The sequence below is a fragment of the Vulpes lagopus genome, chromosome 20 (genome assembly GCF_018345385.1).
Source record: "Vulpes lagopus strain Blue_001 chromosome 20, ASM1834538v1, whole genome shotgun sequence".
Taxonomy (NCBI): Eukaryota; Metazoa; Chordata; class Mammalia; order Carnivora; family Canidae; genus Vulpes; species Vulpes lagopus.
In genome coordinates this window covers 25,279,142-25,299,748 of record NC_054843.1, presented here as the reverse complement: position 1 = coordinate 25,299,748, position 20,607 = coordinate 25,279,142, and the positions used below count along the sequence as shown (strand labels likewise).

Sequence of the window (20,607 nt, the reverse complement as noted above, 5' to 3'; positions counted from 1 at the left end):
TCCCGTTTGCTATTTCTCCCTTTCTTATGCACAGAAAAGAAGCACACATTGTCATGCCTCAAACTACTTTTTATTTGCAACTACATGATTTCACGCAATTTTTCTAAACAATGACATAAAATAGATTTCCTTGTGTATAAATAACTTACATACTCTCCATAAAGTAAATGCTCAAAGGTGCTAGAACAGATCGTCTGCTGCTACAGTGTTCTCGTATCCAACAGAGTTGATGCACAATATATAAATACTCAAGTCCAATATTAAAAACTCAGGCACTTGACTAACTTTAATAAAGTTTCTCAAACTATATCAATATATCTAAAGTGCATATATATTTTTTAAGAAAGATTATTATCAATAACTTTTCTATAAAAATAAGTTGATGGTTTGGCCCATCTAACTTTACTAGAATGAGTATGAACTTTTAACTTTTAATGTGGTCAGGCTTAGTCTACCTTCTCTCAACACTGACACCAACAGAATCAAAAGCAGCTAGTGAGGTGCTAACATGTGAGGATTAATCCAGTGATTCCGGTCACAATGCATTCCAGGAGGAGGTACCCATGTTACTGGAATTGGGCGATATGGTTTATTCTTTCTTCCCTGATTTGGATAACCAAATGGAATAGGAGGAGGGTAGTGATTCTGATGACCATTCCCTCGGTACATTCCTGGCTTTTTTCTGGGCAAAGGGTGCCACATTGGAAGAGGCGGGAATATTAATTCTGAAATCTGCATGAAAGAGAAAACAGTAACTTAATTCAAAGGAAAAATTAGTCACATTATGTAAAAACAATGCAGAAGTCCAGGTTACTCTTTAAAGACGAACCAAATCACTCACCCATACTCTTAAGAGGAGGTCTAAGTGACATCCTATGGTCAGATATAAATATGTTAAAAACTTCATATATAATAGGTGACTGATTTGTTTTCTGAATGAAAATGACAATGAAATGAAAGAATGAATGAACTCAAAACAGCATTCTAAGAAAAGATTAAAACAGAAATGAATGGAAGTGTGAAAGGACACACCATGTTTTAGATCAGTAGTTTCCACAGCTGGATGGTTATTAAGGAGTCACCTAGAAAGCTTTTAAAACACAAAATATTCATATCCTAGCCCTGACCAATAACAAAAATGTAAAAACAGAGGTCAGGTATTCTGACTACAATGTATGTGATTCTAATGCAGCCAGTCTGTGTTTTAGAACAACAGTACTAGATTATCCCAAAGTCAAATGGGACATCAAGTTCACAAAACAACTCCAAGTCATCAGCAGTTTTGGAGCCCCCTGCTCAGAATGCTGTACCGTGTGACTGTGAGTTTCTGAATTCTCTCATTTCTAATCTGCAATTTTTAATATAAGTATTTTAAAATTTATATTCTGTATAAACTTGCATTCATAGCCTAAAAAATACAAACACTATATATAAAAGCATACACAATGAATGTAAAATCCCTGTATCTGATTGACAGCTACTCAGTTGCCCTCTCAGAGGCAATTGACACTAATTTTTTTGGTGTATACCCTTAAATTTTCATGCATATACTTGGGTATACATCTGTACATACATTTTGAAAAACATGCACATACAATTTTCTTCACTACTTTTTGCACTTGATAAACACATCTCAGAGATACTTGTATCATACCTAAAGTCCTTTTTCATTATCTGACAGCTAGGTGTAATGCAATGACTATGCCACACATCAGTGTCCTATTGATGGAACATTTAGGCTGTTTTCAGTGTTTTACTATTACAAACAATGCACAAAATAAAACAATGCTTCAACGAATAACCTTAGTATGTTAATTCCTAATTATATAAAATAATGCTAAAAAAAAATAATGCTGAAATAAGGACAAATTTAGAGTTCCAACTAATAATTGACTCATATTACAAACAGCAAAATGAAATGTTTTCATTTCTTTTTATACTGAGGTGCTGAAAATGTTTTAAAGCTATCAAGAGAGAAAAGGGTGCCTGGCTGGCTCAGGGAGAAGAGTATGTGACTCATCTCAAAGTTGTGAGGTCAAGCCCCACTTTAGGGGCACAGATAAACAAAACTGTCAGAAAAGACAAAATTCTGGAGCTTACATTATCCTTTCCAGTTAATCCTCACCCCCATAAGCAACCACTGTTCTGATTTTTGTCATCAGACTTGAGTTTTCCCTGTTTGTGAACTTCATATAAATAGAATCATCTAGCATGTGTTCTTTGGTGGATGGCAAAATTCACTTGCTCAATCAAATGTTTTTGGGGTCCTTCCATATTATATTTATTATTAGTTCTTCCTATTTTACTGCTATTATTCTACTGTGTAAAAACCTCACAATTTTTCTCCCATTCACTTGTTTGTGGACATTTCAGTTGCTTTCCATCTTACTACTATGAAAAAAAGCTGTTATAAACATTCTAACACATGATTTTGTAAATATTTTCATTTCTCTTATTAAATACTTAAGTGTTAATGTTGGGTAATAGGGTAGATGCATATTTAGTAAGCGCCAATAGTTTTCCAAAGCGGTTGTGCCATTTCACACTCCCACCAACAGTTTATGAATCTAGCTACTTCACATCCTTGCCAGCAGTCAGACTTTAATTTTAGCCATTCTGGAAGAAATTGTGTTTCACTGTGGTTTTAATTTGCATTTCCCAGATGACAAATAAGGTTAAGCACCTTTTCATGTGTGTTTACTGGACATTTGTATAACTTCTTTTGCATGGTGTTTAATCACATCTTCTGCCCACTATTTTTAATTGGGTTGTTTGTCTTTTATTACTGATTTATAGGAATGATTTATAAAGTATATTCTGGAAACCAAGTCCTTTGATGTATGTATTGAGAATATTTTGTTCCAGTCTATGCTTTGCCTATTCATTTTCTTAATGGTTTGTTTTGATGAGCAAAGATTTTTAATTTTGATGAAGTCAAATTTAACAAGTTCTTTTCTTTTGTTTTTTGTATACCCTGAAAGAAATCTTTGCTTATCCCAAGTAATAAAGATATCTCTGAATACTTTCTTCCAAAAGTGTCAGAGTTAGCTTTTATGTTCAGGTCTAAGACCCATCTCAAATTAAATTTTTTGTGTATGCTGCCAGGTAGCAGTTAGGTTCATTTTTATTCTTATATAGAGTGCCCAATGTGCCATTCCTTTTTTTTTTTTTTAAAGATTTTATTTACTTATCCATGAGAGAGACATAGACAGATGGAGAAGCAGGCTCCCCATAGGGAGCCCAATGCAAGATTCAATTCCACAACCCCGGGATTATGACGTGAACCAAAGGCAGACACTCAACACTGAGCCACCCAGGTATCCCTAGTATGAGTTCTTAGAGACTTTCCCTATTGAACTGCTTTGACACTTTCATAAAAAAAAAAAAAAAGAAGAAGAAGAAGACTGTACATATGTAGGTCTATTTCTGGGCTCTCTATTTTGTTCCATTAATATATTTGTGTATCTATAAATCTTTAGCACATTATCTTATTAGACATAATGGCTTTATAGAAGTGTAGGCCTTTAACTTAAGTCTCCTTTTTATAAATTTTAAAATCAATGTCACTTTCTAGAAAAATCTTGTTGGGATTTTGACTGAACCTGAATTGACTCTATAGATCAATGTGGGAGAAATGACATGATCTTCAATTCTTAATTAGTAATCTCTGGAAGGATCTTTAAAAAACCAGACAGACTCCTAAAAGAACAAAGGCCCCAAGCTAGGAACTTTGTGTCCTTACTTTGACAAGCCCCCTATTTACACCTTTTAGCAGTGCCAGGTTCAAGATGAAGTGGATAGGAAGAAAAGATTAAAGTGGGCCACTTGTACCAGATTTCTACACAATGGCTTTTAACATGCTTCTCTGTCATGAAATGTTTTGTTAGTGAATAAAATGTCAAGGAAAAATGTCTTATTTTAAAGGCCCACGGAAATAAAAAAAAAATATTAAAAAAAATATTTAAAAATGGGATCCCTGGGTGGCGCAGTGGTTCGGCGCCTGCCTTTGGCCCAGGGCGCGATCCTGGAGACCCGGGATCGAATCCCACGTCGGGCTCCCGGTGCATGGGGCCTGCTTCTCCCTCTGCCTGTGTCTTTGCCTCTCTCTCTCTCTCTGTGTGTGACTATCATAAATAAATAAAAAAAAAATATTAAAAAAAATATTAAAAAAAAATAAAAAAAAAATAAAGGCCCACGGAAGATACTTCAATTTCCATGCTTTTGTTATAATTTTATACTAACAGTTTCTCAACATGGGGGAAAATAAATACAATTTAAAAGGAAAATCTAGGGGTGCCTGAGTGGTTCAGTCAGTTGGGCATTTGACATTGGCTTGGGTCATGATCTCAGGGTTTTGGGATCAACCCCCATGTCTGGCTCCCTGCTCAGCAAGGCATCGGCTTCTCCCTCTCCTTTGCAGCTCCCCCTGCTTGTACTAATAGACAATAAGTAAAAATCTTTAAAAAAAGGATAATCTAAAAATTAAAGGCCAATTTACTTGCAATCAATTTGAGACTTACTTTCTTGCTTTGTTGAGTAATAATAAAATTCTGAGATAAAATTGCCACATGTGAATTAATTCCAGGCAATTTAACAACAGTAATTTAGAGTATATAATACATCACAGAGGGGGAAAAAACCCAAATATTTATGGTAAAAGTCTTAAAAATCATCTCTGAAATACAAATACTATGTTTACTTATCTATATAGGGAATCTCTCAGGGAAAATACAGAAAAAAAAAATCCTAGTAACGAATACTTCCATAGAAAAGTACAGCACTGCTGGTTGGGGGGAGGTGAGAGGACTTGGTCACCATTATAGTTTTTTACACTTAAGTTGTTTAAAGCAAGTGCATGTTATCTTACAATATACACCATATATCCCTACGAATATGATAATCTTCAAAACTAATCTTCCTAGAAGGATAATTCAACAAATGTAAAAAAAAAAAAAAAAAAAAAAAAGAGAGAGAGAGAGAGAAGTTAAACCGAAAGCATGTTCATTATATAAATGTATGATGAATTTAAAGATTTAGTTTCTCTTGGGACACCTGGGTGGCTCAGCGGTTTAGCGCCTGCCTTCGGCCCAGGGTGTGATCCTGGAGTCCTGGGATCGAATCCCACATCAGGCTCCCTGGATGGAGCCTGCTTCTCCTTCTGCCTATGTCTCTGCATCTCCCTCTCATGAATGAATGAATGAATGAATGAATAAATAAATAAATACATCAAAAAAAAAAAAAAAAAGAAAAAAAGAAAAAAAAGATTTGGTTTCTCATACTCAAAACCCTGATTTCTCATTAAAGTCTAACTGTTCATTGTAGCCCAAATCCAACCCTACCACAAATCTGGTATGTTTTATATCTAATTAAGGCCAAATTAATAAAAATAGGTATATTTTAAATATACTCAAAATTAGAATAAAGTGCATGTACAGAACACAGCTCAAATCAAAAGATGTCTTTAAATTTTCTTGATTTATCTTTTTTGTTGAAGAGTATTGTATTGACAATTTTAAAAAGTATATTAAATGTTCTTTGGTATGTGGGGTATAAACAAGTGGATGAATTTCTAAGTGCATGCACAGTTGCTATGTAACTCTTTAACTGCTGAAGTAAAGGAGATAGTGTTCTGACTTGAGTGAAAAATCTTATATATAATTCAGTGAAGTTTCTCTTTAATCATGAAGAGAAGAAAGTTAAACCTAATGGTATGCAACAGAAGTGTTGAAGACTCTAAAAACTGAATACCTCCTTTGTAATACAGTAAGGATTTTGAAATATCAGGAATGTTTTATCACCATAATTTTTTCTACTTTTTGTCACACCTTTTAAAATGTATTTATCATAAACAAACAACCAAATAAAATGTATTTATCCTACTTATATCTCAGAGGATCAGCTTCCCTTTATGTGGAAAGTAAGAACTGGGATTCAGTATCTCAAATCAGAAACCCTGGGCAATATGAGCAGGACCCCCTGGAATGACCTCGCAAGCCCTGCTCATCATCTTTGAGACATCCATGATTACCTGGTACACAGGGCTTGGGGTCGCAGTCACTGAACTGGGTTTCACTTCTACTTCTTTACTTGTTTCTTCATCTGAAGAAGAGGATCCTGAATGATAATCAGAGGTAACCTTATCAAGAGCCCTGGTAACTTTCTTGGAGATTTCATCCTTGTTCTCATCCTCATTTTCAAAGCTGGCAACAATGAATGCATTGTTTTTCTCTCCATACCTAAGGATTTAAAAAAACAAACTTATAAACCCTGAAGTACATCAACAAAAGCAAGAAATTCTCCATAAAAACAAACAGCCTTGGATATGCCATTGGTCTAAAGCAAAGAAGGAGCTCTCCCCAGAACTTAACCTTACATATTCAGTATCTTTTTTTTATTTTTATTTTTTATTTATTCATGAGAGACACAGAGAGAGAGGCAGAGACACAGGCAGAGGGAGAAGGAGGCTCCATGCAGGGAGCCCAATGCGGGACTTGATCCTGGAACTCCAGGATTGTGCCCTGGGCCGAAGGCAGATGCTCAACCGCTGAGCCACCCCGGCGTCCTCATACAGTGTCTTAGTCCAGGTCCCATGACAACAAGCAAACCATGATTTCCTACCTCTGGCTTTATTCAATTACACATTCTCTTTCCAATTTTCTTTCCTACTGCCACCCAAAAAATAGTTGTTTAAAAAACACTGAAGAGAAATTCACTGTTTTGATTATATTTTTGTATGTACCATTAAACTGGCTATACATTAAAATTTTCTAATGTATTTTTAACTAACCACTGTAATGTAGATATTAGTAATTCAAGTCACAAATCAACTAGGTATTTCCTTTGAGATTGACTTTTACCATGATTAAATAAAAAAGGGGCCTGGTTTGCCTGTATCTACACTGACAAAAATAAGAACTGAGGAACTAAAAAACAAACAATTGTTGAGTAAAATAGAGGTTTTGCTGGAATTATATTGCTTATCTCATGGAGATTCCTACGAAAACTGCTCATTTCTCATCCTAATTCTTTTTAAAAAGTAAAACTACCCTTTTAATCCTCCCAAAGTATTTTTAGAGCCTTGAAATAAAAAATAATTGTTAGAATATTTAACTATAGCTGCTGGCTACTAAAATAAAAAAAGGAAAGTAAATTCTGCAATGAGGGAAAATAGCATAGTGAATAGTAAAACTAGTAGGTTTTTTTTCTGAGACACAGAGAGAGAATCTTAAGAAAGCTCCATTGCCCAGCGAGAAGCCCAACAGCCCAACGGGGGCTTGATGTCATACCCTCGAAATCATGACCTGGGCTGAAATCAGAGTTGGAAGTTTAACCAACTGAACCACCCAGGCCCCCATAAAACCAGTTTTCATTTGGAGATTAAGAAAAACCCACAAATCTATTTGAATAGACTGTACAACATAAACACTATGAAACAATTTCTAGTAAGTGTTAGGACAAAGGAATTAATTGTTGAGCATTTCTTACACAACATGTAATTAAAGTTAGAAAGACAAAGTGATTTTAAGCCTAAAAAAAAAAAAAAAAAAACCAACCTTGACAGAAAAACACAGTTAATAATAACGTCGATTAATTTGTCTTTTTTTTTTTTTTTTTAAGATTTCATTTATTTATTCATGAAAGACAGAGAGAAAGAGATATAGCCAGGAGGAGAAGCAGGCTCCCTGAGGAGCCTGATGTGGGACCTTGTCACAGGACCCTGGGATCACGACCTGAGCCAAAGGCTCAACCACTGAGCCACCCAGGTGGCCCTCAAGTAAAGTCTTCTCTCAAATTATTTCTCAATCAGAATATGTATAAAGTAAAAGGCCAAACTGCAATAAAGCCTTTCTTTGAAAGTTATATGGAGATCATGTAGCCTCACAGGTGAGTTCTACTTCTTTATATAGCTGTGCTGACTTCCACTCTCACAGGCTGAATGGGCCATAAATACTACCTAAATATGGGACATAACTCCCTTTTTTATTCTTTTTCAGTTTATCTCATAAAAGGAGTTGCTACAGATGGTAGAAGGAGCACTGAACATGTTTCTGGTTCCAGCTCTCCCACTAACTAGCTCTGATAAGGGGCAAGTTATTTAATGTCTCCAGGCCACAGTTTCCTATCTGCTAGGCAAGAAAGCTGAACTGGCTGGATACTGGTTGGTCTTCAGCTAGTGTTTTTTCCTAGTATAAGATGCCTGAGCATTTAGGCAAATCCTTCGTAACACATAACTCCTGTACTGTAATTTCAACTTTACTTTGCACAGAGTTTTAGCAACGGAATTTACCTGTCTACCCATGGGTTAAGGACTCAACAAATTTCAATACAATGGTTAATTCAAGAAAAAAAAAAAAATCAAAAAAAAAAATGGTTAATTCACATGTTATTAATGTCAGCAATATTAAAGGGTTTATTAGGCCTATCTTCGGTTTTGCCCATTAATGGAGTCAAAATTCAAATAAAACAGAAAGGCATTTGAGAAAAATCCCTGCCTCTGTAGAAACAGAAACTTAAATCGAGGGCAGACTGAAGGGTCGAATGACTGAAGGGTCAGCTTTATTAACTCAGATATTTTTGACATGCAAATTCAATTAGGTTCTGCATCTTTCCCTTTCTACTATTTCGGTATGATAGTTCTCTTCATAGTAAGCAAAGCTCTTCACTATATATTACTGTAACATTGGCATGTGCGGTTAATGTTTTAGAATTAGTAATGGATAACTTACATTTTCCATTTTTCAACCATACACTGCTAAAACATTAAGTCCAATTTAGTTAACTGGAAACAAATCAATTGCATCTAATGGTCTGTGTATCAGGAAAAGGATTATAGAGATTCAAAAAAAAAAAAAAGGTATGGAGTATGTTGGATAAATAAGAAAAATAAGAAAGCTGTGAGCCATTCTCAGGCATTCTCTTTATAAGGGAGGATCTGTTACCTATTCTGTATCTTCTCACATAGTTCACAAAATGATAACCTAACTACATAAGGTTTCTTGTACACTTCCAATATTTTATCCTGATGAAATAACTCAGTTATACTATGAAGAATGCTCCCTTTTAGTCAATTTCAATTTATATATAAGCTTACTCTCTAGTGTACCAATGAGTTATTATTAATGTCTCTCAGATATTTGTTCAATTATAGAACTGCTAGATCAGCTTTATTTTGGTTTTCAGAATATTTATCTTTATAGTTTTGGTCCAAAAGCACTATCAATATTGAGATTTCTTCTCTTAACTGCAATCACCTCTACTCAATCACCAGCACGAAGTTCTATTATCACAGAATGAGAACCCCACATTCTGAAGGTGATTAAAATATCACATCATAGCCAACTTTTGGCAAAATTTTAATCACATGTAAAATTATTAAAAGGCTACTGAACGCAAAGATTTTCATATATTAATAAGATGAAAGCACAGAAACTTTTCATTATCTGGCATCATAAGTAATGAAGTATCCACCTAAGTAGAATGACTATTTAACTAAAGCTTTTATCTTCAGGTGCCAAGATTTAGTTTAAGCCATTTCGAGGGATCCCTGGGTGGCGCAGCGGTTTGGCACCTGCCTTTGGCCCAGGGCGCGATCCTGGAGACCCGCGATCGAGTCCCACATCGGGCTCCTGGTGCATGGAGCCTGCTTCTCCCTCTGCCTGTGTCTCTGCCTCTCTCTCTCTCTGTGACTATCATAAGTAAATAAAAAAAAAAAAAAAAAAAAAAAAGCCATTTCGAATAACTATGTCCAAAATGTTTATACAATTACCTGACTTAAGCATTTTTGGACATAGAAATATTTCCCTAATGATTTAAGATTGTCATATTAAATACTCATTATTTGACTAGGTGATAATACATTTTGCCAACTCTTTTTTTGCTTTTTTTGTTTCTGCCTCCACGTAAGACTCTATTTTTTTGGTAGCTTTATAACTACATGAAAAAGCCCCTTTCAAATACTGCTTATACTTTTTTATGGCTGAAAAACTACATAACTAAAGAACTGTGTTAAAGAAGAGTCAGTCAGAATCCAAGTGCAGGCCTAATAAAAAAGTAAGCAATTGAATATGGTAACTTTGTGATAACTATTTCTTATATACTGAGGTCTTGAGCAGGGGTACAGTGGCCGAAGTCTATAAAGTCTGACCTTGGCCTAAGATGAGTCCTGAATTGGTCCCAGAATCTAAAAATGTTTGACCTTCTTGGACCAAAACTTAAGATATCTTGCTCTTCTTTTTTCTGAGAAAGAAGTGCTGGAGAATCTAGTAACCTTAAGTTTCCCAAAGCAAGCAGCTTACACCAACAGCTTATACCAAGTACTTCCATGGTGGTCCAGAGTGGCATGGCATATCACCACCTCTACTTTTATTGCTGGAGATCAGGTCAAAGGTTATGATCACCTTTGGAATTTATTAGGATTGTATCAAAAAGCATCTCAACTGTAGTCAACAGGTGAAATGCACTTAAAACCAAAGAGAAATACCCTAAAGGAACAACTGTAGGGAATCACTTGCAGGGTATTCCATGTATCTACTCATCCTTATTCTTCCTGCCTGGAAATATCCTTGCCACCTCGTCAACTAGTCAACTGCATCCTTCCCCACCCAACTCTAGTATTACCCACCTGGTATTCTTTTCTGATTCCCAGTAGAGGCAGTAACTTTCTCCTTTGTGCCACCAACCACTGCATTTTGTACGTATTTCTATTACAGCATAAACCACACTGTTATAATCTGCTCATTCTTTTTTCTCCCTTATTATACTTCAAACAATCTGACAGCAGAATGTCACTTTCACTTTTTAAAAACCCCACAATTAAGAATGCCTGGTCCATAATGTATGTTTTTCAGAATGAATGGAATTCAATTAGATATCACATCTAACACTCACCTTTTACAATTCTGCTCATTAGGAAATGAGAAATAATCTCCATTAAAAAAACAAAACTATGAAAATAATGGGTGAGGGAGGCAAGAGAAGAGACAAACAGAAACCAACTGAACATTATTATTATCCAGTACTACTTGAGATTAACTTCTTTCCTAATTTGAAGAGAGGAAACACAAGTGCACCACCAAAGAAAAGACAGTAATTGACCTACAAGAGGCTAGGTATCTAAATTCTGCCTTTTGGTCTATAATCAACTTCTTGGCAGAGCCCTATAAAAACCCTACTCAATCAAGTTTTTTTTAAGTTTCTTTAACTGTAAAAAAGGAATGTAACCAGTCCTTCACCTTCAGATGACAAAATTCACAACTAAATAAGCCCACACAGCCAGCTTCTGGACATAAAGACACACAAGCAGGCAGTAACTGAGAGAATTTCATAAAATTAGTTCTAGCATGGTAATCAGTTCAGCCAGCACACTTACCGACAGCACACCTCACATGGATCCACCCACAGAGTGAGTTCCTTTGGTAAACCTAGATCACTGTATAAGATGCAGCTGTTCTCACAGGCTTTCAGAACATCAGGATCAACTCTCTGAAACTTATTGACACGAATGCATCTACAACGAAGTAGAATAATGTTAATAGCTTTAATTGAATCTTAATCATAAACCTTGTCATATTATTAGTATTTACCAATGTGATTTTTTTAAAATAAATTTTTATTTATTTATGATAGTCACACAGAGAGAGAGAGAGGCAGAGACACAGGCAGAGGGAGAAGCAGGCTCCATGCACCGGGAGCCCGACGTGGGATTCGATCCCGGGTCTTCAGGATCGCGCCCTGGGCCAAAGGCAGGCGCTAAACCGCTGCGCCACCCAGGGATCCCACGTGATTTTAAAACAAAAAAACCCTGCTGGGGAACCCAGGTGCATATCTATCCTAAGTAGAAAATAAATGTGAACTGAAGGCAAAGAAGCAGCATCAGTAAGACGACTCAGCCTGGTGTGAAGAGGAGGGCATCTGTCCAGGCCCAGGGAAACCATAAGAACTGGCTCTACGTCATTTTAGCCAGACAGAAACCACTCAATCTCACATGTACATTAAATGAGGAAGGAGCACTAATGTTGCATAAAATTACTTAGAGCACTAAAGGTAGAAGTATTAATAGGCCAAGTTACTATATAACAAAATCTCCAACAAAAGACTTTTAACCAATGCTTCAAATATTTTGAAATTCTTATGATGTTTTGATCATTTCCTTGCTTATAGATTCCAGATAGCAAGTGTTAAGAAAGGTGTCCTTTCCTCACCTATAATTGTTCTATAAATATACAATCAGTCCAAGACATAGAACCATTCATATCATAGTTAAGATTAAAATATAATCCAAAGCGTTATTGGCTTACTCATGTATTTACCAAAGGGTTTTCATTTTTTAAAAACGCCAAAAATAACTGAAAAAAAAAATCTAAACCAACAGAGCCTTTGTTCCATTTTTTAAACCTAAGAAAATACATATCTACCCAATGGAATGCTCAAAGATGGCTCCGAGGATGAATGCAAAAATACATGTTAAAGTAAGCATTTTGCTTATGTACAAAAAATGGTGGCTACAATAAAAGTATTTACTGCCTACAACTAAGAAATCAATCAAGAGAATCCAGGTTTTAGTGCTACTCCCAGTACTTATTTATTGGGTGAATTTGGATTAAGTCGCTTCACCTCTTCCTCAGATGCAAAGCTCTCAAATAAGGAAAACACAAATTTATTGACAGATAGTAATTATACCATTAAATACAATGATATCAATAGAAAAATGAATAGAACCTAACATGATGCTTAGGTTCTTAAAAAAATTATTTCATTATTTGACTTCAATTTTCATTTAAAACAGTGAAAAATTTCTAATAGCTAATACAGATTTCTAAGTACTAATAATAACTCTTTCTGAAGGTTTACTATACACTTGACAGTTTCCTAAGTGCTTCATGTATACTAGCTTCCCCATTGTAAGAAAGGAGGCAGAGTTGATAACTTTACCAACTTTACAACTAGGAGGAGGTAAATCCAGGGGGCATATCTGGACAACTGGACTCCAAAGGCTATTATTATTCTATTCTGTCTATACTAATCTTAACATGACTGTTAACAAGTAAGCAATTCAGAGTAATAAAAAAAATATTTTACAGCATATAAGATGCTATTTGTTCCTTTCTTTAAGATGGTCTATGTTTACAAATTCTAGTGTTGTGTAGGTTGATTCAAAAGTCCTACTTACCATAGGATCAAAAGCAGTTATAGATAAGGAGATAGAACTTAGAAGTACGTGTTTTTGTTATCTATAATAAGAGTGATGTAGGCTCTAAGCTTAAAAAAATATATATGTAAATAAAGATGCTTAGAGACTCTGCTTCAACAAAATTTGCATATCTTACATATTTTGTGCTGTTTTTTCAAACTCTATATACCGTGACTTATCCATTAACCGATCTTCAAAAACAAGATTTCAAAAGTTGCATAAAAATAGTCTATCATTTACTTAATGTTGACAGTTCTTTTCAATTTTTTGCAATTATAAAGTGTAAGAAACATCCATATTCATACATATTTATCTGCATTTCTAATTATACTTCTAGAATAGATTTTTAGGAGACTTACTGTTCAAAGAGTAGGAGTATTTCTACAGATCTTGATAATATTGCCAAATTGCCCTCCAAAAGCCTCTTATTTGTAGATATTGTGGAGAAACAATTTTAATTTATAAACACTTTAGAAGAAAAAGAACACTTCCAACCTACTCTATGGATTCAAGAGTCTCACTCTGGCTAATCCTATATTCTGTTCATTTTTATAATAGTAACAACCCACCATTAAGTCTAATAGTTTTCTACTCCAAAGACAGCTTCAAAATGACTCAATAATGATACTTTTGATCATATGCCAATTTAATCCTGTTTAGCTAATTTTTTTCCTCAAGTTTTTAGAATTAATGGAAATGAAACTGTACACTGTCTGACCTTTAAGCATTTACTTGACAGTGTCTTCTTTTCTCAGTAATAGTAAAAAATTGGTTTGGCACTTCCAAAAGCCTTTGTCCAATGTCAATTATATCAGTGTAAAAAGCCTCAACAGCTCTAACTCACAAAAGCTGTTCACTATCAGAAATGACGATGTGCAGGAAAAAAAGAGAATCAAGTGAGAAGATAAAAAATAACTTGAGTCTGACTTATACAAAACATTCATATTTCTACTTTAATCCATCACATCTTCCAATTTACTAGGAAACCTCCTTGGATAAAAATGAAGACGAAAATACATCAATAACTTTTCAATACAATACTTTTCTTTTTTCAATCAAATAAATGCTCACCTCTGGCTTTTAGCAAATGAGAACTAAACAAATCACATTTTCATTTCTTTGTAGATTCCCTGAATAGTCTTACACTTGTAAAAGCTAAGTGACTGAAAGAAGTCCTTTTTACATCAAAGCACTGAAGTACTGATCTGAGAAGGAAACTCTGGGGGCACCATTATGCATAAATAAAAGAATTTCTGTAGTCACAACTGCTCGACTTTTATTTTTTTGTGGCCACCTCCACAAATGGGGCATAGTTTGACAGCTGAGTTTATTTAGCAGAACCCAGGTTCTCAACACAGTGATCACGTAAATACTAGGAAATGAGCATGCCAGAACATGTTTTGCAGAAGCCTGTTCTTCTTTACTTTAAGCCGTAAGTGTAACTTATAAACCAGAGTACAAAAGACAGCTGCAAGTGAGAGTTACTTTCCCTCTCAGAGACAAGGCAGTGTTCAAACTGTGGTGTGCAGAAACCCAAAAGAATTTAGGACCAGTCAGACGTGAGTTCAAATCCCAGAGCTAGTGTCTGCCAGTTGTGGGTCATAGTAAGTTGCTTTCATCAATAGAAGTCACAATGGCTTCTACTAAAAGGATTATGCACAGTATAAATGAAATTTTTGGGGTCAACAATGTATTAGGTATTTAATATTCTTAATTGTATTCCCCATAAAACTTTTATTTTTCCAAGAACATGTAATTGATTTGTAGAAACAAAGAGACTCGTTTCTCTCAACTCTTACCATGCCCATTTATGGGTGAATTTTAGGGGTCCTCTAGAATTGTGAAAACCCTCACGTTACCTGTGATACATAAGAAATCCGTTCAGTCAGAAGCCAAACTACAACCTCAAGACTAACTCCCATGACCCGACAGTACTGACTACCCAAGTAGTCAGTGGTAAGTGGGACTTGAACAAACACTTGTACCTTAAAACATGTATGGAAAAAAAAAATACCAAAGACACCCCAAGTTTTGTATTTTGCAGTTGAACTGTGAAAGAAATGAACTGAACACCCTTTAGTCCTCTGGCCTTGTACTCGTTTCAGGAGCTATCAGCCTCTTAGTCCAATCCAACTGTTCAATCTAATCTTTTACCTGTAGGCCTGTCCTTTTGATGGTTTTTCTGGATACCAGTGATTTTTATATTTTTCTTGAAGTATAAGAGTCAATTTCTCAGCAAACCGCTCAACCGCCTCTTTTTTCAACTTATCATGTTTTCGAACCAGCCGTGTAAAAAAGAACACAACAGCAGCAATTTCGTTCTTCATCTTTCCCTGTAAAGATAAAACAGTTTTCCTCAAAAAAAAAAACAAAACATAAAAACTGGAAAATAAAGCTCTGCAAAACGTCTGTCCTTCATAGCTCTCCTTCTTTCAATTTTATCTTGTGTTTCACTGCCTCATATCTGGAAAAAGGAACAAATAATGACTAGTTTATGCCATGAAGACTTTATTACAATACTGTCTAAGAATCTTATCACTTAGCTTTGTGAAGAAGTTCAGTAAAGAGAGCACACCAAATTGCTTCTGTTGGCTAAATAAAATCAGGTATCAAAGAAAGCACTACAATGATATTATACACTTTTTACTAAACGTGTCAATATTTAGCTGCAATAATTTAAAATTCTGTGTAATAATTTAAACTTTAAAACACAAAACTGTATAGCTACTATAGAAAAATGGTAATACCTAAAAAAAAAAGAGTTACCATAAGACCAATCAATTCTACACTTATAGCTATACATCAAAAGAAATAAAAATATATTTCTACACAAAAATGTGTACACAAGTGTCCAATGCATCATTCGTAACAGTCCAAAAGTGGAAGCACCCAAATGTCCCAACTGATGGGACAAATAAATGTGGTATATACACGCAATGGAATATTCTTCAGCAACAAAAAAGAGGAATGATGTATTGATACAGGCTATGACAAAGGTGAACCATGAACACACTGTATTAAGGGAAAGAAACCAGTTACAAAAGACCAAATATTGTATGATTGCATTTATTTGAGTTTTCTAGAATAGGCAAATCCATATAGACAGAAAGTAGGTTATTGGCCTAGGGGAAGGAATGATGGGGGGGAGGGAAGAGGAGGGTGTCAATGAATACAGGGTTTGCTATAAGGGTGCTGAAAATGTCCTAAAATTAACTGTGGTGATGGCTACACAACTCTGTGAATATACGGAAACTAATGAACTGTAGATTTTAAATGTGTAAATTCCTATTTGAATAATAAAGCTGTTACACATAAAGAAAAAAATTTTAGCATGAATTTGTTAGCATTTTTCAGGAACAGAGATATATTTACCTGAAAGATATAACCCAACAGTGGTTCTATCAAAACATATTTAGTAGAGCAGAAATTCAGGGTCATCCACAGAAAAAATCAAACTAAAAGAAAGCCAGAGATTTAGCTGCACTGTGGAATTGCCTCAAGAAAGACTCTCTTTAAATGGCAGATCTGATTTATCATTGATTAATCCATAAAGGCAAAAATCTTATCCTGGGATTGTTTCAACGTATATTCTATTCTGTCTTTATGCAATGAGCTCATTCACTTGGCGGCTGTAAGTAACTTGGGAGTTTTTCATATGCTGCATTTACTAAGCAATATCATCCCTTCCAGAGCCAATTATTAAAGATATACAGCCGCTGCTGTGTTTAATATAAAAACCAAAAACCTCGCTGATAAGTTTGGGTTCTCACACACTTGTTTTCTCAAACCTCTTGACATCTCTCCTCATAATATGATCCTTTACTCCTTGTGCAGATTCAAACGAGGGATCTCACTGTGAAATACTAGTTATCTGAGAGGTGTGCAGGCAGGCAGTCCTCCCCACCCTGATCTTGGATGGGTAGACACCTAAACCTTCCCCTCTGGAACCCTAGAATGCCAAATCCACCTTCTTTGGCCAAGTACCAGACAAGAGGAACTGAGTTGCACATAAAAGTTGTGGAGGCACATACAACCCCAGCCTTCCTCCTAAAAAAAAGTTAGGCCATTTCCACTTTACAAAGCTGTATTTATATCCCACCATGTTATAATGGAAAATAAAACCCACTGCAACTTAATATACGGTTTGAGAAGAAAGTTGCTTGCTGATGGAACTACATTAGCTTCTATCTCATCAAAGAAAACAAGGAACCCCACGAAAGAAAAGTACTGAATTCTAACCGATAATCATTCTCATTCATTAAATTCGTCTACTGCGCTCTCCACAGCTGAGGTCAGGGTTTTTGTTTTCCTTTTTGTCTTGTTGTTTCGTATCAAAAAAATAAAAGGAAGGAAAGAACCACTCGGTGGTTGCTATTGCTTTGGAACACAGGATGAGTCATATGGAATTACTTTTTTTTTTTTTTCCCTCAGTCTGAAGGAACGATGCGTGGAATAGCATAAAAATTAACCCCCTCCCACCAGTTGGAATCCTGGGGGTACCAAAGGGTGAAAGAGGGAGTTACAAAGTCAGAGGAAGAAACTAGAAGCGAGCTGGGCCAGGGAGCCCGCAGGCGTCTTCAAGTAGCCGCAATTCCTCCACCCACACTCGGAGCGAAAAGCTCCCATTTTAAATATCGCACGGTGACGTCATCCCGGGACGTAGTCGCCGCGGCGGCGGCTCCTCAAGTTCTACTTTGTTCCTCAGGCTCCTCGGCTCACGGCGGCGGGCATAAAGCCCACGGGGAGCCCAAGCCCGGCGTTCCAGGAGCTCATAACTTTGTGCTTTCCCCCGTGTCGCGACGAAAGGCTCCGTCGCCGCCGTTTCTAGAAACCAAGTCTTCCTGACAGACGTCCCCGAGGTTGAGGGCGCGGGGATCGCGGCGGGGGGCGAGGACCGCGGACCGGCCTCCGCGGCGCTCCGGGCGGGCTGCGGGCGCTGAGCACACGGGGCCCCCACGGGGTCCCCCCGGGGTCCCCCGGGCCGGGGCTCGGCCGCCTCACGCCCTCCGAAGCCGCCGCTAACGCTCACGCCCGGGGGGAGAGCGCTGGGTGAGTAGGCGCCGCGCGGCTCCACCCACCCCGGAGAGCGGCCTGCGAGCGCGTCCAACTTCTGCAATCGCGGTTTTCCCCGAGTCAAGGGGGAAGGGCCGCGGAGCCCCGTCCCCGTCCTCCCCCCGAGCAGCCTCCCTCGCGGGGCGCGTCCTCCCGCCCGCCGGGCCGCCGCGGCTTCCCGGACGGGGCTCCCCTCGGCGCGACCCCCCGGGCAGCAGGCCGGGCCCGCGGCTCCAGGGGACGCCCCGAGGCGGGTGGGCAGGCGCGAGGCTGTCGCCCACCCCCGGCGGAGGCGAGGGCGGTGGAAACGTGGCAGGAGCCTCGAGGCGGCGTCTCCTCCGGCCCCATCCCGCCGAGGGTCCCGCGCAAACCCCGGGCGCCCCGCGCGGTCCAGCCCCTCGTCCGCGCCGAGCCGGGGCCGACGCAGCCCGGTTCGAGCCCACACGCCTCCCCCTTCCCCCGCGCGCCGCTGGCCGCGAGCTCCGACGTGGCCTCCGCGGCGCCGGGCCCCCTCCCCGCGGTGCCCTCAGCTCCACCACGTCCGCCCCCCGCCCGGCCCGGCCTCCTCACCGCCGCCGCCGCCGCCGCCGCCGCCGCCGCCGCCCTGGGGCCGCAGACTTGGCGGTCCCGACAGTCTCCGGCCAGGGAACCGAGGGCGCCGCCTCCGCGGGCCGGCGCTGGGCGGCAGCGAGCGCGGCGAGCCTGGTCCGGAGCTGGCGGCTCCCGCGTCGTCGGGCGACCGAGCGCGCGCTGAGGGCGGGCGGGCGGGAAGTGCGCGCGCGGGGAGCGCGGGAGAGGAGCGCGCGCGCGAGCGCAGCCCTGAGGCGACGCGCGGGGGGCTCGCGGCCCGGAAGGGAGGAGGGGCGATGGCCCGGGAGAGGCTTGGCGCCGCGCGGGACCGGCTCGCGCGCCTCGGGGGCGGGGGAGGAGCCGGGGGCGGGGCTGGCCCGGGAGCCCGCCCCTGGGCCCGGACCGCGCGGCGCCTGGAGCCCCCCGGCCCGACGGCGGGGCCCGCAGCGCCCCCGCGTCCCCGGTCGCGTCGAGGCCCGCGCCGCGTGCCGATCCGCCCCCGTCGCTGCCGCCGCGCCATCGGGGGCGCGCTCGGGTCCCCGCTTCCCCTCGCGTACCTCGGTGCCCCCGGCCCCCGGCCCGCCTCCGGCCGCGAGTTCTAGCCCCGGCTCTGCTCCAGCCCTCGAGAGGGGGTGGCCGCCCGCGCCAGCTGGGACTCTGCGCCTACGGGCTGACCCTCGACCCTCGTCCCTGGGGTGACTTCAGGCACGTCCGCTGTGTAGCTGCTCCGTGGTGTTTGAGGTGGTTTCTTCAGGGCTCCTAGTTGGGCTGTTGCCCGCCGGCGGGAGGCTCCCTCAGAGCAGGGCCACCTCCTGGCGACCGGGTTGCGGCCTGGCTCGGAGGCCGGGGTCCTGCACAAAGCGGGGCTCGGGGACATTGGCCGAATGAACGAGACCTTGAGAGTTCAGGCTCTTACTGAGGTATTTCTCCTCCAGGGCTTCCCAGGTACAAAGCTTAGTCTTCGGGCAAATACAAATGTGGAAAAGGTGCATTTTAACATTGTGGGGAAAAGGAGAATCTCGCCAATCTTTTACGTCGAATTGGCACCGTGTCATTAGTTTTGCGAAAGCACTTTAATACATCAGACCAGAAAAATACAAGCTATTCCTTTTATAAAAATTATTATTGAAAGAGAGCCAGTTTCCACTGTTCCCAGCTAAAACATGTGAATTGCTCAAGCGCTGATTGTTCAAGTTGTAGATTGTCTAGATTCTTCACTGCCCTCTAGGCCTAGGAACATGTTTTCAGCCCTGTCCAATGACTATTTTAATTTTTAGATTACAGCATTTCTATTACTGATACTGGTGATTATACCCTGTTCACAATGCAAAGCGATTTTTTTTTTTTAGCATTGATAAATAGGCAATTCCAAAACCAGTACAGTAAGTTTTATTTATTAAAAAAAATTATACTGTTCGACCTATGTCTACTTATTGGTTGATTTAATGAGGATATTGATATTTACACCCGGGACTACTCTAGGAGATTATGAGGGTGTTTTCATCAGTGTAAACTAACAATCCGGGGACGCCTGGGTGGCTCCTGAGACGCCTGGGTGACCCAGCGGTTGAGCGTCTGCCTTTGGCTCAGGGCGTGATCCTAGGGTCCTGGGATCGAGTCCCACATCCAACTTCCTGCATGGAGCCTGCTTCTCCCTTCTGCCTATGTCTCTGCCTATCTCTGTGTCTCTCTTAAATAAATAACAATTTAAAAAATTAACAATTCGATCGAGATTATTTTACTGATAAAGACTTTTATCTCTGCAATTCCATAAAATAACTGTGTAGCCACAAACA

At 39.6% G+C, this 20,607-nt stretch overlaps 1 protein-coding gene across 5 annotated transcripts; it reads right to left on the bottom strand.

Annotated features, from left to right (window-relative positions):
* Nucleotides 1–54: 54 nt before the first annotated feature.
* Nucleotides 55–19,750, bottom strand: BTG3 (BTG anti-proliferation factor 3). Of its 5 annotated transcripts, XM_041735017.1 has the most exons (6): nt 18,812–19,023; nt 18,181–18,185; nt 15,344–15,523; nt 11,369–11,506; nt 6,029–6,236; nt 55–732 (listed from the first exon to the last, which is right to left on the bottom strand). In XM_041735017.1, the coding sequence occupies exons 3-6, from the start codon at nt 15,514–15,516 to the stop codon at nt 493–495; spliced, it is 759 nt and encodes a 252-aa protein (XP_041590951.1). In that variant the 5' UTR covers nt 15,517–15,523; nt 18,181–18,185; nt 18,812–19,023; the 3' UTR covers nt 55–492. The 5 variants fall into 5 exon arrangements, with proteins under 5 accessions (XP_041590951.1, XP_041590953.1, XP_041590950.1 ...); XM_041735019.1 differs by lacking the exons at nt 18,181–18,185; nt 18,812–19,023 and adding an exon at nt 19,369–19,750 and having other exon boundaries at nt 15,344–15,522; XM_041735016.1 differs by lacking the exon at nt 18,181–18,185 and having other exon boundaries at nt 15,344–15,522; nt 18,815–19,022.
* Between the last annotated feature and the right edge of the window lie 857 nt (nt 19,751–20,607).

What these genes read in the sequence shown, in the direction of transcription:
- BTG3 (XM_041735019.1), bottom strand. Translation starts at nt 15,516, where the DNA reads ATGAAGAACGAAATTGCTGCTGTTGTGTTCTTTTTTACACGGCTGGTT. An exon ending in TCAAAAGGACAGGCCTACAG is followed by an intron (nt 11,507 to 15,343) that starts GTAAAAGATTAG and finishes ACTTCGTTGTAG; the next exon opens with ATGCATTCGTGTCAATAAGT. An exon ending in CCATGTGAGGTGTGCTGTCG is followed by an intron (nt 6,237 to 11,368) that starts GTAAGTGTGCTG and finishes TTAAATCCTTAG; the next exon opens with GTATGGAGAGAAAAACAATG.